Source organism: Protobothrops mucrosquamatus, unplaced genomic scaffold, assembly GCF_001527695.2.
Source record: "Protobothrops mucrosquamatus isolate PMUCROS unplaced genomic scaffold, P.Mucros_1.0 scaffold488, whole genome shotgun sequence".
NCBI classification, from domain to species: Eukaryota; Metazoa; Chordata; class Lepidosauria; order Squamata; family Viperidae; genus Protobothrops; species Protobothrops mucrosquamatus.
The window spans coordinates 224336-237521 of NW_015386807.1; the positions used below are offsets into that span (position 1 = coordinate 224336).

Genomic DNA, 13186 nt, shown 5'->3' on the forward strand with positions numbered 1-13186 from the left:
TAGGAAGCTTTCAGAAGGAAAGAACTAGTGCAGAAAAACCTTGTTTTTTTGTAAACATATAGAGAAGCATGGAAAGAGATAAGTAGATACTGGTGATGTCATGAGGACATCTAACATAGGGATGCTATGCTGACACAGACATTCTTTGATTAGGCTCCACATTTTGTTTCTCATAATGCCTCTCTGGATTTTTCCTTTTTTCAATAGCCTTTGTGGGATTTGCTTTTAAATAAAAACACATTGGCAATATCAGCCAGAGCCCTCTTGTATCTCCAGAGAAATCTATTCACAAGCTTATGAAGCACAGGCTCTTAAGACAAAGCAAACAAACAGCACAACAAGGGTGAGAAACCCCACCAGAACAAATCTGAAAAGCATTTCAGCTGGAAAGATTGACTGAGAACCAGAAGAAAGCCAGCTTTAAAACAAATACATTCCCTGAAGGACTGTAAACAGTAACTCCACCCCAATTGCTTTGAGCAGCGCAGAATGACAGAAATGGGCCCTGTTGCTGTGATTTTCTGGAAATCTTATTTCTGTCCCTCAATTTCTTGATTTATGAAACAACTTTACGCTCACTGATGACTGTGATCCTTCTGAGACAGAGAGAGATTGGACCTGATTCAGTGAGCTGTATTCTGCAAGGTACTACATGCAGAAACAGAGTAGGAACAGAGGCTGGAACAGAGAAGGGCGAGGTAACAAATGCAAGCCAGATGCTCCTCCCCAGGGCAAGGATGTTGCAATTCATAGCTGGAAGCCGCATGGCTGTGTTCCATGCATGGTCCAAACTCCGTCCTCTTGGAGAAGCTTATGAGTGGCTTGCAAAGCAGTGAGCAAGTTCTTGGCTCCAGAAGAAAAGATCTTGCCCAAGAGCATCTCATTTCCTGGAGCTCCCCCTCTCTGAATCCCCAGAGGAGCTCCCTTCAGCCTAGATGGCAAAACACAGCTTCCCAAACACAACAATCATCCTGCTCTACTCTGGGAACTGCAGTGCCTGCCAGGGGTTTCCTGCCCCCTCCCCTACACACAGAGGGATGGAGGGATTCTGTGATGTTACTTCTACCTTTTCTACTGCTTTCCTGTCATTGAAAAGACTGATCTATATGATTTATTCAAAGAGAATCCAGCTGTTTTGTTAATAATAATAAAAATCATCATCATCCTAAGTCCGTAGAAAAGACTCGCTAGATGAATAGAAATGACTATGCAACTAATACAACAACAACAACACATTTCCCTTGTTTATTCTGAGTAACAAAACACAGAAACATGCATAAGTATGCTGGCTAGGAGTTCTGGCAGCTGCATTACAAACACATCCAGAGATCACAAGTTTGGCAGTTGTCTTGAAGTGCTTCAAGATTTACCCGGTTAAAATTTGAAGCAATGTATGCAATGAGGTGATGACAAGGAATATGCTGGCTAACCTTGCCTCACATGTAACATTCCTGTACCAGCACTGCAACCATCTATAGACATTATTTCTGCAACAGGAGAGTAATGAGCATAGAAACTGGGATAAAAGTCAGCAGGCAAAGCTAGTTAGCATGTCCCTGCTCTCTAATCACATTATCAGGCTACTTGAAGCAACATAACTACCTCTGAAATAAGTTTCTCAAGAGATCACAGCTCTCCTTTAGCCCAGGAATTCTGGAAATTATAGCTCTACACAGCTGGAAGTCACAGGGTTGAAAAGTTTGGACTATCCTAAATCAGAGGATCAGAATAAGTGATGTTTCCTCCAAGAAATCCTGTGATGTGGGTGTTGTTTCTAATTATAAATGGGATGATTGAGGAAGCCAGATGTGTTCAATAATGTCCTGGGGCCAATACCTCTGACACTCATTATTATGTAATTGTTAAGTGAATTATTATGTATTCTAAAGTCTATTTTAGCCCATGCCACTCGGTTAACTCTGGAAATGGTTTTGCCCTCCAGATGTATTGGATTACACCTTCCAACAGCTATAGTCAGGATGACTAACTATATTAGCTACAGATAATAAATTGTCAACACATCTGGAAGGTATAGGATTGGGAAAGATTGATGTTCTTGAAGAATCTTGGATGATGCACCTATCTAGACTATATCCTATCATCAGGATTGGGCCAGTGTCTCAGACTGCTGCTTCCTAGATAGCACTAGGTGGCACTCAGTATCCACAAGTCAATTCCCCATGTAGGCAAGAGACTTTTATTATAAGAATAAAGATAAAAAATTGGGGGGGGGGTTAAATATAAGCCCATGGCAGCAGAATCTAAGTCTTAGATAGCATAGGTAAAGCATATACAGTGGTGGCAGACCAGATTTCATCAGAATACAGATATACTGACTGTCCTAAATTGATCAGTATTTCATCTGCAGGTTGAAACAGTGGAATCTCTGATCTGAATAATATTTTATAAAAAAAAGTATTAGCTCAGATGGATAGCTGTAGAGGAGACAGGTAATATAAACATAGTTAAAATTTTGTGGAAATTTGAATAGTAAGAAGATATAAAATATATAGTAAACTATCCAGTTTGATAGCACTAGACAGTTAATTACTCTAAATGAAAGTAAGTTATTGTGGATTTTGAACAATAGTTTTGAAAATATTTTTTTTACATATGGAAAATATGAATGTTTAATATGAGCTGGCCATAGAGCAATGCACAGACTTCGGACCAACCTGCTTGATTTTTAACCCTTTCATCTCTCTTTTCTGTGCAATGTCAATATGTAGAAAGGCACTACTATTTATGACACTTCATCAAAAAAGCAAATCAATTAACAAGACAATATAAATATATTCAACACTACACTACAAATACGCAATCTTCCTTTTCTGTTCTTTAGAAAGATCTGGGAAAATTTAACTCATGTCTTCAGATTTGCTATTAGGATTGTTTATTGGATTTATCAGGATTTTTCAAAAGCCTCTATGTGCCTAACACAGACTTCTTTTCCATCATAGCCAGTTGTTATTCCTTCAGCATTTCATACAAGATTTTCTTTCCATACCCATGGAAATGATCTGTCATGGTCGCTATGAATCCTGAACTACACCTGAACCCCACCCAAAGTCCAGAAATTGAAGTATCCCAGGGAGATGCCAATATATGCCCAAAGATGAGATCCCTGAGTCATTTTGTAGCAAGATGGTCACCTTCCCTCTTTTTTCACTCCAGATGACTATTGCCTATCTCTGTCCAAGGAACAAAATAATCACCTCCATGTCCTATCCCACTTTCCCATAATCCAGTATACTAAACCTTGGACAAACCAGTCCACTAACAGTTGACTCATTTGCCCTCTTCCTTGTCTAGTTAAGTTTGCATATTTCTGGCTAGTCTTCTCTCTCTGTTTCAACCTGCTTCATCCTTCATGCAACTGCAACTCTTTATACATGCCTTCATTTTTGTCTTCTGCCGGTGACTTTTGCAATAGTCGTTCTATTTCCACTGCTCCTCATACTGGCCACTGCCTTCCACCATGCTGGCCAACTGGTTTCTAATGGCAGCACCAATGGATAAAGCCATCCTTAAATATAATAATCACAGGATGGCTATGACACCAGAACCCTAATTGCAATTTCTGGCCTATTTCTGGCCTCCTCAATCTATGTTTTGCATGCATAAGATCCAGGTTGACAAACCAAGAATAAAACCAGCAACATAAATTTCAATCCTTCCCATCAAAATCCCCTTTATTACTTTTGTCAGGCTACCAATTTACTTCCATGAGGAAGTAGAATTAAAGAAGGAGGGGTTTAATGTCACTTTCTCTTCAAAGGAAAATAGGTTGGCCACTTCAAGTTCAACAGAAGCACACACAGAACTCCCCATGGAAATCCAGTCCATCTGGCCTATGATACAAGTCACAGTGGGGCAGAGTCTTCTGCCAGGATAATGGGAAGTGCAGTTGCTTTCCATGAGGCAGTCACGAAGAGTAGAGCCTGGGGGGAATAAAATGCCTTCACCTGTTCTCTCAGCTGCCCTACTTCCTTTGCTGAGCTCTAAGAGGTTTGGCAGGAGCAATCCTGAATTTTGTTTTTTTTTATTGGATAAATTGCTTATACACATCCGATATTAGTCATCTTTATTGTTTATCTTATAGATAAACTGTAGGTAGCAGCACCAGCTAATTTTGACTGGACTCAGAAATTAAGGGCGATTCCTTTGGTTGGAACTTGGATAGGAGAGTTCCAAGGAATCCTGGGCTATAGGCCAGATTGGGCAGGTAAATGCATCCTGGACGAGGGCATAACAAACAGTTTCTATACGGTTGCCTGAATGTGTTCAGATTGTCACCAGGAGTTGAACTCAATTTGAAGGAAGTTCACTTTTTACAACACACTTTTTACAATAATGTACAGTGTGTGTTGAATTGTATTATACTGCTGTACATTTTCAGAGCAACCAATGATTAGTTTTTTGCAGTTCCTCTCTTCTAGGTAGAACTACCAAAGGGAGAATCATAGGAGCCATTTAGCTGGGGGTTGAACTTCATACTTGATACAAAGTTCAACCTAAGCTAAATGCTGGAATCATATTAAAATATCTCTTAACAGATATACAGTGAAAAGTCCAATATTTCAATGAGTAATTGGTTCTAATGTCAAAATTGTCTTACTGTAAGAAGTTTTCTCTAAAGTTTTCACAGAGTCAACTGTACAGGTAATTCTCGATTTACGACCACACTTGAGCTCCAAATTTCTGTTGTTAAGTGAGACATTTGTTAATGAGTTTTGCCTCATTTTACAACCTTTCTTGTTACAGTTGTTAAGTGAATCACTGCAGCTGATAAATTAGTAACCTGATTGTTAAGTGAATCTGGTTTCCCCATTGATTTTGCTTGTCAGAAGGTTGCAAAAGGTGATGACATGACTCTGGGACACAACAACAGTCATAAACATGATTCAATTGCCAAGCATCTGAAAGTTGATCACGTGATCATGGGGATGCTGTAAAGGTCGTAACTGTGAAAAACGATCATAAGTCACATTTTTCAGTACCGTTGTAACTTTGAATGGTCATTAAATGAACTGTTGTACCTCGAGAACTACCTGTATCTCCCAAAATTCCTCATTGCTAGTTGTGCTGGCTGGGGTTTCTCAAAAATTGTTCAACAGATCTAAAGGGTATCTGGTTCTCCATTTGTGCTATATGCCAGTGATGCAACTGCTATATGCCAGCATTGCAACTGCTAAGTCAAATGGCACTCCCACCTTAAGTTTTGGATCACAGTCCACTAAAATTTGTTGTTAAACTGATTTTTTTTAAAAACGTAATTGATATTAAATATGAGGAGTACATCATATTAATTAAATTAACCTAGAATTCATTACTTTTAAGTTAATGATAATGTAAATAAAATGTAGTTTTAATAGGATACTGCTCCTTTGGTTATCCTGGCCGTGGTCTTGTTCTAGATTATAATCCTAGTTTTGTTACTCAAGAAATATAAATTGCATGTTGCTGCTTTACTCTATACCTTAAAGTTAAGTTTGTATCATTTTACAGAAATGTAGCAGAAGTAAGACTGTAAGCAGCCTATTGCTGCTTACACTTCCCAATTTCCATACAGCATCTTGGCTTTAGTTTCCAGTATCTTCCTTTTCTCTTTTGCCAAGGGATTCATTTCCCATAAAAGAGACAAATGTTCCAATTAGTAGTTTTTACTAGATGACTAAGTTGCTTGTCTCAGTTTTGCTACATGATCCCATGTCATAGAAGAGGAAGAACACGCAATCCATGAGTTATAATAGGCAAATGTATGGGTATTTTTATTTCTCCTTTTCTGACCCACAGAAAGGGGCATTAATTCAGCCTACTGATATTTTGAATGTTTGTCAAAACTTTTGGACAATGTAATTTTAGAAGTAGAGTATAGGATTATGGTTATTTAGTAGCAGCAAAGGACCAACTCATCAATCTTTATGTTCCTGCTGAGCTTATTTAAAATCAAAATATATTCAAATAATACAATAACTCTATTGAGATTCAAATGATTTCTATTGCCCATATTTTGACCAGGGTGTTGCTGAGCTAAGCCAGGGAAACATATATGATCTAATCACTTACTTTCAGTTTTGGCATATGATGACTATGAAATACAATTTCATACAATCATTAACTATCAGAAAACAAAAACAAAACAAATCTTTCAAATACGTTTAAAATTATGGAAGGCAACTTTAGTATCATACAAAGTTCTGTTGGTGAAAGTTGTTAGCAAATGTTTAGGTTTAGAGCAACCTTCCCATTCTGGATCCTGGGAATTTTCCAGAGATGTGGATTTCAAATCCTACGATTCCCCAATCAGTGTGGCCATTGCTGAGAATTCTGGGACAAAGTCCACACTTGTGGGGGATATCCAAATTGAAGCCTACAGGATCAAGAGCGGGCTTAATGGTATCTGCAATAGAGATTTGTGGGTTGTTTAGAAAAGGAGTGGGACAGTCTAAGACCCTGCCTAAGGCAAACAGTCAGACCAACTAGAAGTGTCTCCCAACTCAGGATGTTGCAAATATCATTCAGAGAATAGGAATAATTTTGGTTGTTTTAGTTGGTTCATATCATAACACAGTTTGGGATAATTGAGATATTGATATTTGAAAGTAATGGTACGTTATGCAAACATAACATTAAGGCTTCTTTAACCAATCTTTGATTATATAACTAACTTAGAATGATTATAAATTCAATCTTTATATAACATGATTAGTAGATTTTATGAAACATTGACTTGCGAAGCATTGGCACCCTTCGGTAAACGGTGTTTGCCTGATATTGGACTTCTTTCTTATATTCCACCAGTATGCAAATGAAACACTCTTGAGTATTTCAATCTCCAATGTTGGAATTCACTTTCCAAGAAGAGAAAGAAGCTGTCACTGAAGAAAATAAAATTAATTGATTTAGTAATGGTATTTATGGAGAGCAGTATCCTTTATTAAAAAGATTAGCAACCCAGATACTGTTTTATTCTATGACCATAAGGCTTCTTTCATGATATGGATAGGACAGCCAGATTTTACCATTCCAATTTCTTGTTTACAGTTACAGTTTGTCTAAGTGCAAGACCTATATTTCTAAGGGATGTAAATATCAAATATTATATAATAATAATAATAGTAAAGTTGGAAGGGACCTTGAAGGTCATCTAGTCCAACCCCCTGCTCAGGCAGGAAACCCTATACCATTTCGGACAAATGGCTGTCCAGTGTCTTCTTAAAAACTTCCAGTGTTGGAGCATTCACCGCTTCTGGAGGCAGGTTGTTCCACTGGTTAATTGTTCTCACTGTCAGGAAGTTTCTCCTTAGTTCTAGATTGCTTCTCTCCTTGATTAGTTTCCATCCGTTGCCTCTTGTCCTGCCTTCAGGCGCTTTGGAAAATAGCTTGACTCCCTCTTCTTTATGGCAACCCCTGAGATATTGGAACACTGCTATCATGTCCCCCCTCATCCTTCTCTTCATTAAACTAGACATACCCAATTCCAGCAGCCGTTCCTTATATGCTTTAGCCTCCAGTCCCCTAATCATCTTTGTTGCTCTTCTCTGCACTCTTTCCAAAGTCTCAACATCTTTTTTACATCGCGGTGACCAAAACTGGATGCAGTATTCCAAGTGTGGCCTTACCAAGGCATTGTAAAGTGGTATTAACACTTCTCGTGATCTTGATTCTATCCCTCTGTTAATGCAGCCTAGCACTGTGTTGGCCTTTTTGGCAGCTGCAGTGATTGATAGATATCCCTTTCTATGCACAAAGCACATTTTAGCACTTAAGAAAATGGTCACAAAGTCACTGAAACAGGCATGGGGTAGGATCTTTGTTCACTAATACATTTAAAGGGAACCCAGCCTATACTATAGTGATAGAACAAGCTGCTGGCATAATGATGCATTGTCTCAGCTCTTTTGGCTCTCCTTTGTGTTTTACTATTGGCTGGAGTTCTGTGTTATAGAAAACAGTGAGATAAGGCTATATAAATCATGGCCTGTGCTCAAGTGAAAGTGAACATCAGGGGAACAGAGGGTAAAATTAGTTTTTTCCCGGCCATTCTGAAGATTTTGTGAATCACTAAGGAAGAAAAGTTTACATTTCAGTTATGTAATGCAATTTTCCTGCTCTGATACTTGAGTATCCCCTCTTGCAGGTTCTTATAATCTGTGCTGCTAAAGATTTTAGGAGATAGTAATACGGATCAATCCAAGTAATTGGTAAAGGAAAGTGTAACTCTATTTAAATATGTATAAAGCAAAGCTAGATCATGCCATACTTTTCCCTATGTTGTCTTCATTACAGAACACAATAACCAGCATCAACAAAGAACTACAGACCTTCCAGGCTCAATTTGAGGATGCAATGGCTGCACACCAGAAAGAGGCCAAACGCTTAAATGAACATATAAAGGAGCTGGCAAGAGAGAAAGAACTTAATGGGCGGGAGGTATGTATGCCTCTTTAGCTGTTACATCTGGTCATTTCCTCTCTATCCTTGTTGAATATTCATCCAAAAAAGTGGATTGCATATCCACTTGTCAACAAAGGCTATCAGGGTAGGCTGGGAACATAGATAGATTTGAAATCTAAAGTCTTCTGTTCCCATAGAAGTTAAGAGTGCTAAATGTTAGGAAAAACACGTGACAAAACATTTTAGGAAATCGATGTTGGAGATGCACCATTTTTCAAATGTCAGAATAATATGATTAAGCAGGAGTTTCTAATACGATATAAATTCATAACACTGCCACCTCTGGACAAACAAATGTAGCAAGCTTTGAAACCTCTACAACCCTCTCTAAAAGGACAGCAGCTATGTCCAAGAGCAGAATCAATCTACTCCTAGATTTGCTGTGCTGTATTTGAAACTGCGGTGGAACTTTTCCTGAAGAACTGCTGAGCAGTCTGTTTCTCCTTTTGTAGAAATTCTTGCCCAGCTTTTTTCTCTAGCATATTCTCTGGTTTTCCAGGACAGCAGAACTTGAAATTATTATAGGTCAGTTTCACAATGTTTTGAGGGTTTAGGGAATGGAAATGATTATACAAATGGTGCCGTGTTGTTCCCTGGATGAGCTTAGACCTCAGGGGCTTTTATCATAGCACGTTGAACTTGTTGAAAAGCTGTCATCTGCCTGTATTCTGGATGGATGTGGCCTCCTGCGGAGCATGTGGAATATCCAATGTGCTCCCAAGATGGGTATTGGCTAGAGTAATTGGAACTGATCCAGCTAGTCATGCCTTTACACCAGTTCCAACACCGGCTTGTCATTGGTTAAATTGGAAGCAGAAATCACTGTCCACCCTGTCATGTCCCCTCTTTTTAACATCCAACTCTAGAGGGTGGTTTTTTACATTCTTCCAAATATCTGCAACTCTGAAAAACTTCCCCAGATGGTAACCCTCACCCACTGCCAGATGTTTCCAGGGTTCTAATTCTTTATAAACGGCAAAGGCAGAACAAAAATGACCCGAGCTTGAGGGAGGAAAGAGAAAGAAAGGGATGGGGTGAGGGGGAAATAGAAAATTAAAGGACATAAAAGAGGAAGAGAGAGTAATTTAACATGACAGGCTGTTTATTTTGGCAAAAAATGGCCTCCTTTCAACAGATTTCAAAGTCCAGCCCCAGGAGGGACCACACAAGCAAGAGAAGAGGGTTGTTTCAGAGGGCAGGGAGGGCAGAAGGAATGGGGATGGGGCAAAGGGGGTGAGGAAGATCTTCAGAGATGGAGGCAGGATGGGGCAGAGAAAGACTAACACAGGATGGGAACAGAGACAACAGAACGCGAGAGAAAGAGGGAGAGGGAAAGGGGAGGGGGAGAAGTAAGCTGAAGGACTAATATAACAAGCCGAGGGCAAAGAAACACAGAGCAAAATTCTCACAGGCGCCAGCATTGGCCTACTTATCACCATGGGAACCATAACATTTTCACAGCCTTTTAACTTGAGGAAGTCTTGAGTTGAACAGAGCTGCTGTCCCATATGTACAAGAACATTGACGCGGACACTTCTGTGCATGTACACTCCACACAACAACAATTAAACATGGCAGTCTATTTTGGCAAGTTGCCAGTAGCATGTATTTGTCCATTGCTCACCTAGATATTCTTGTTGTCCAAGATTCTCATGTACATATCTGTTCTTATTATGTGAACTTAATTATTTGAATTTGCAGACTCTTGCATATCTTAAATCATACTTAAGTCACACTTAAATGCATGCTGACTCCTACCCACGCACATACCACCCCTACCACCACACAAACACGTGCCTTTTTCTCCCACTCTGGATACCTTCTTCCATGTGTCTAAGCTTCAGCTGGAGGCTTGACAACCCAGGCATGATTTCAAAAGATGCTGTTTATAAATGTTAGTCAATATATAATTATAATAATTTCATTATGAGCTTAGCTGAAATGTTCTTGTGAAGGAGAAAACACAGAGGGGAATTAGCCAGGAAGGAGTGAATGTATTGGGATGGGGGAGTTTTGTGTGTTTTCTTTTCAGTCCCATCCACTGCAAACCCCCTCTCCTTATCCTGGGGAATAAAAACAGTTTATTTTATGATGGATCGCCCTTCTCTTTGGTCACTGACCTTTCTTTGTGAATTTCTATTGAGCTCAGCAGAAAAATGCTGAGTGCATTTGTGGATCCCATATGTGGGTGGGGGCTGGTAGAAAAAGGGTCTCACCCTAATCCTTCTCAAAAACAGAACAACAATAACACAGAGCTGGTTGGAATGAGCCAGGCCAACAGGGAGGATCTGGACAATGTTAGAGCTTTTCAGAGTAAAAAGAATTAAAAAGAAAAAGAAAAAAGAAAACTGAAAAGAAAAACATAGAACATTGGGGTTCTTATACAATTCTCCTACCCTTCCCCAAAAATACACCAGGCACAGGTCATTGCACAAACAAGCACAGCTTTCCAAGGAAGGCTGAATAAAATCCAGACCATTCTTTCTTCTCCATTTTAATTCACACCACAGTTCATGGGAAAGCTTTTAAGCTAATATGCTTCTGTGGCTGTCCAACTGAAGTTCAAATGGTACATGTGCACTGCTACCGGTTTAATCTAGGGATTTTATCTATGTTATTATTTGCAATTATTCAGATACTTCAAAACTGATTCTCCATTTTTACTGCTGTTGTTTTTCCCAACCTATTGCTGTCAAATCTTTTATTGGCAGACCCCATCCTCTCCTACAGACAAGGTGGAATTGGTCATCTTTTATGTCATTCAAGAGTGGGGGGGGGAATCAGGGAGAAGGAAAGTTTCGAGGACAGATCTGTAGACCACATCAAGTTAAGAAAGATTGCTATATTTTTGCAATATAATTCCCATAGAACAGATACAGTCAATCCTCATTATTTGCAGATTCCGTATTTGCGAATTCACTTACTTGCTTAAATGTATTTGTAACCCCAGACCAATACTCAGAGCATTTTCATGGTCATTCACAGACATATGCAGAGTGGCAAAATAATTGAGTCACTCAATATGCACATTCCAACTGAATGTTGAACAGTTTAACAAGGTGACGCTCTACCTTCTGGGTCCTGTATTTCTCTTATGAGCAATGGTTCGGTATGCGCTAATTCAGTGCATGCAGCAACTTTATAGAACATAATTATCATGAATAATAAAAACTGACTGTACTTTAAAAAAATCAGTGTACAAGGTTTCTCAGTATAGAGTATATGAAAAAGAAAAGCCTTAAGTTCACTGAAGGCCATAAGCTATTATTGTAATCAGTTTTCAGAAACATAATTCTTCCAATTAATTCTTTATTTGCTTCCTTCCAGATAGGCAGTCGCTTTATTCTTGCTCATTTTCACACTGAAATCTACATGCATGCAGTACTGACATCTTCAACGATATATCACACTATCCTGATAACTAATAGCTGTTTACTGGGAGATACATAAGCTACAATTTTTGCTCATAGACACAAGTTCAAGCTGATTAAATATAGATTTCATCACATTCACTCTTGAACACATTCCTTATTTAAAAGTAGTAAAAGGTTACAATTAACTAAGAGTTATATGAATTTAAAAAACCTTATATCTTAGTTTGTCAGCTAAAATTTATATATTATTTGGTGTTCTCAGTGCTGGTTTGACCATATATTGCACCCCATCCACACTGACTTGGTGCCATCTCCCAAAGTGAAGGTTTACAGTTTTTGAATATTTTAGAGTTTTAATTTCAGAAGGAGGGCTGGTGTTGGCACCTTCCTAATGTTTGGCAACCTAAGTCAGTGTCTACTCAGCCTTAGCTTAAGACTGCTCTTGGATATCTTGGTCTTCCCTAAGCACTCAGAAGTTACAGGAGTAGCAGTTTCTACTCGGTTTCCTTCTCTTTGGAAGAAGTGATGCAGAGTTTTGGCATTTTTATAATGTTTAGGTTTTGTTTACAAATACAAAATCTAAGCATTATAAGAAGCACCAAGCTGAAAACAGTGGAGAGTCATGTAATGTATCAGTGAAAATGTTGGACTTGAACAAGAGAAATATTCTGTTTCTAGTCCATAATCATGGAAGATTACTTGTTATCTTTTAGCCACTCTTTCTTAAACCAATTTACTCATCATGGTTATTGGTCTTCTTCAAGACCAGAATTTTGCCTCATTCTCTCCTTCCCTTTCTTATTTTTAGTTTTCCAAAACCAACTTCATTCATTTTTTACATGAGCTGTTCTAACTGATATTATCCCTGCTAATGTGGGGGATGCACAAGAAAGTATGCCAGTTTAGAAGGAAATTTGTATCAGAAAACCATCTTTTAACAATCAGCTTCCATAACACAACGTTGTTGTTGTTGTTGTTAGTTGCAAAGTCATGTCCGACCCATCGCGACCCCATGGACAACATTCCTCCAGGCCTTCCTGTCCTCTACCATCTTCTGGAGTCCATTTAAGCTCACGCCTACTGCTTCAGTGACTCCATTCAGACACCTCATTCTCTGTTGTCCCATTCTTCAATTGCCTTCAATCTTTCCCATCATTAGGCTCTTCTCCAGTGAGTCCTTCCTTCTCATTAGGTGGCCAAAGTACTTGAGTTTCAACTTCAGGATCTGGCCTTCTAAAGAGCAGTCAGGGTTGATCTCCTCTAGGACTGACCGGTTTGATCGCCTTGCAGTCCAGGGGACTCGCAGGAGTCTTCTCCAGCACCATAGTTCAAAGGCCTCAATTCTTTTGCGC

At 39.0% G+C, this 13186-nt stretch overlaps 1 protein-coding gene across 1 annotated transcript in view; it reads left to right on the top strand.

The window, feature by feature from the left end:
* LOC107288151 (rootletin) overlaps positions 1-13186 on the top strand; it is a 96955-nt gene that overhangs the window by 54569 nt on the left and 29200 nt on the right. The window contains exon 23 of the mRNA XM_015816737.1: positions 8293-8436. Coding sequence (XP_015672223.1) covers positions 8293-8436 — 144 coding nt within the window. The remainder of the gene's footprint in view (positions 1-8292; positions 8437-13186) is intronic.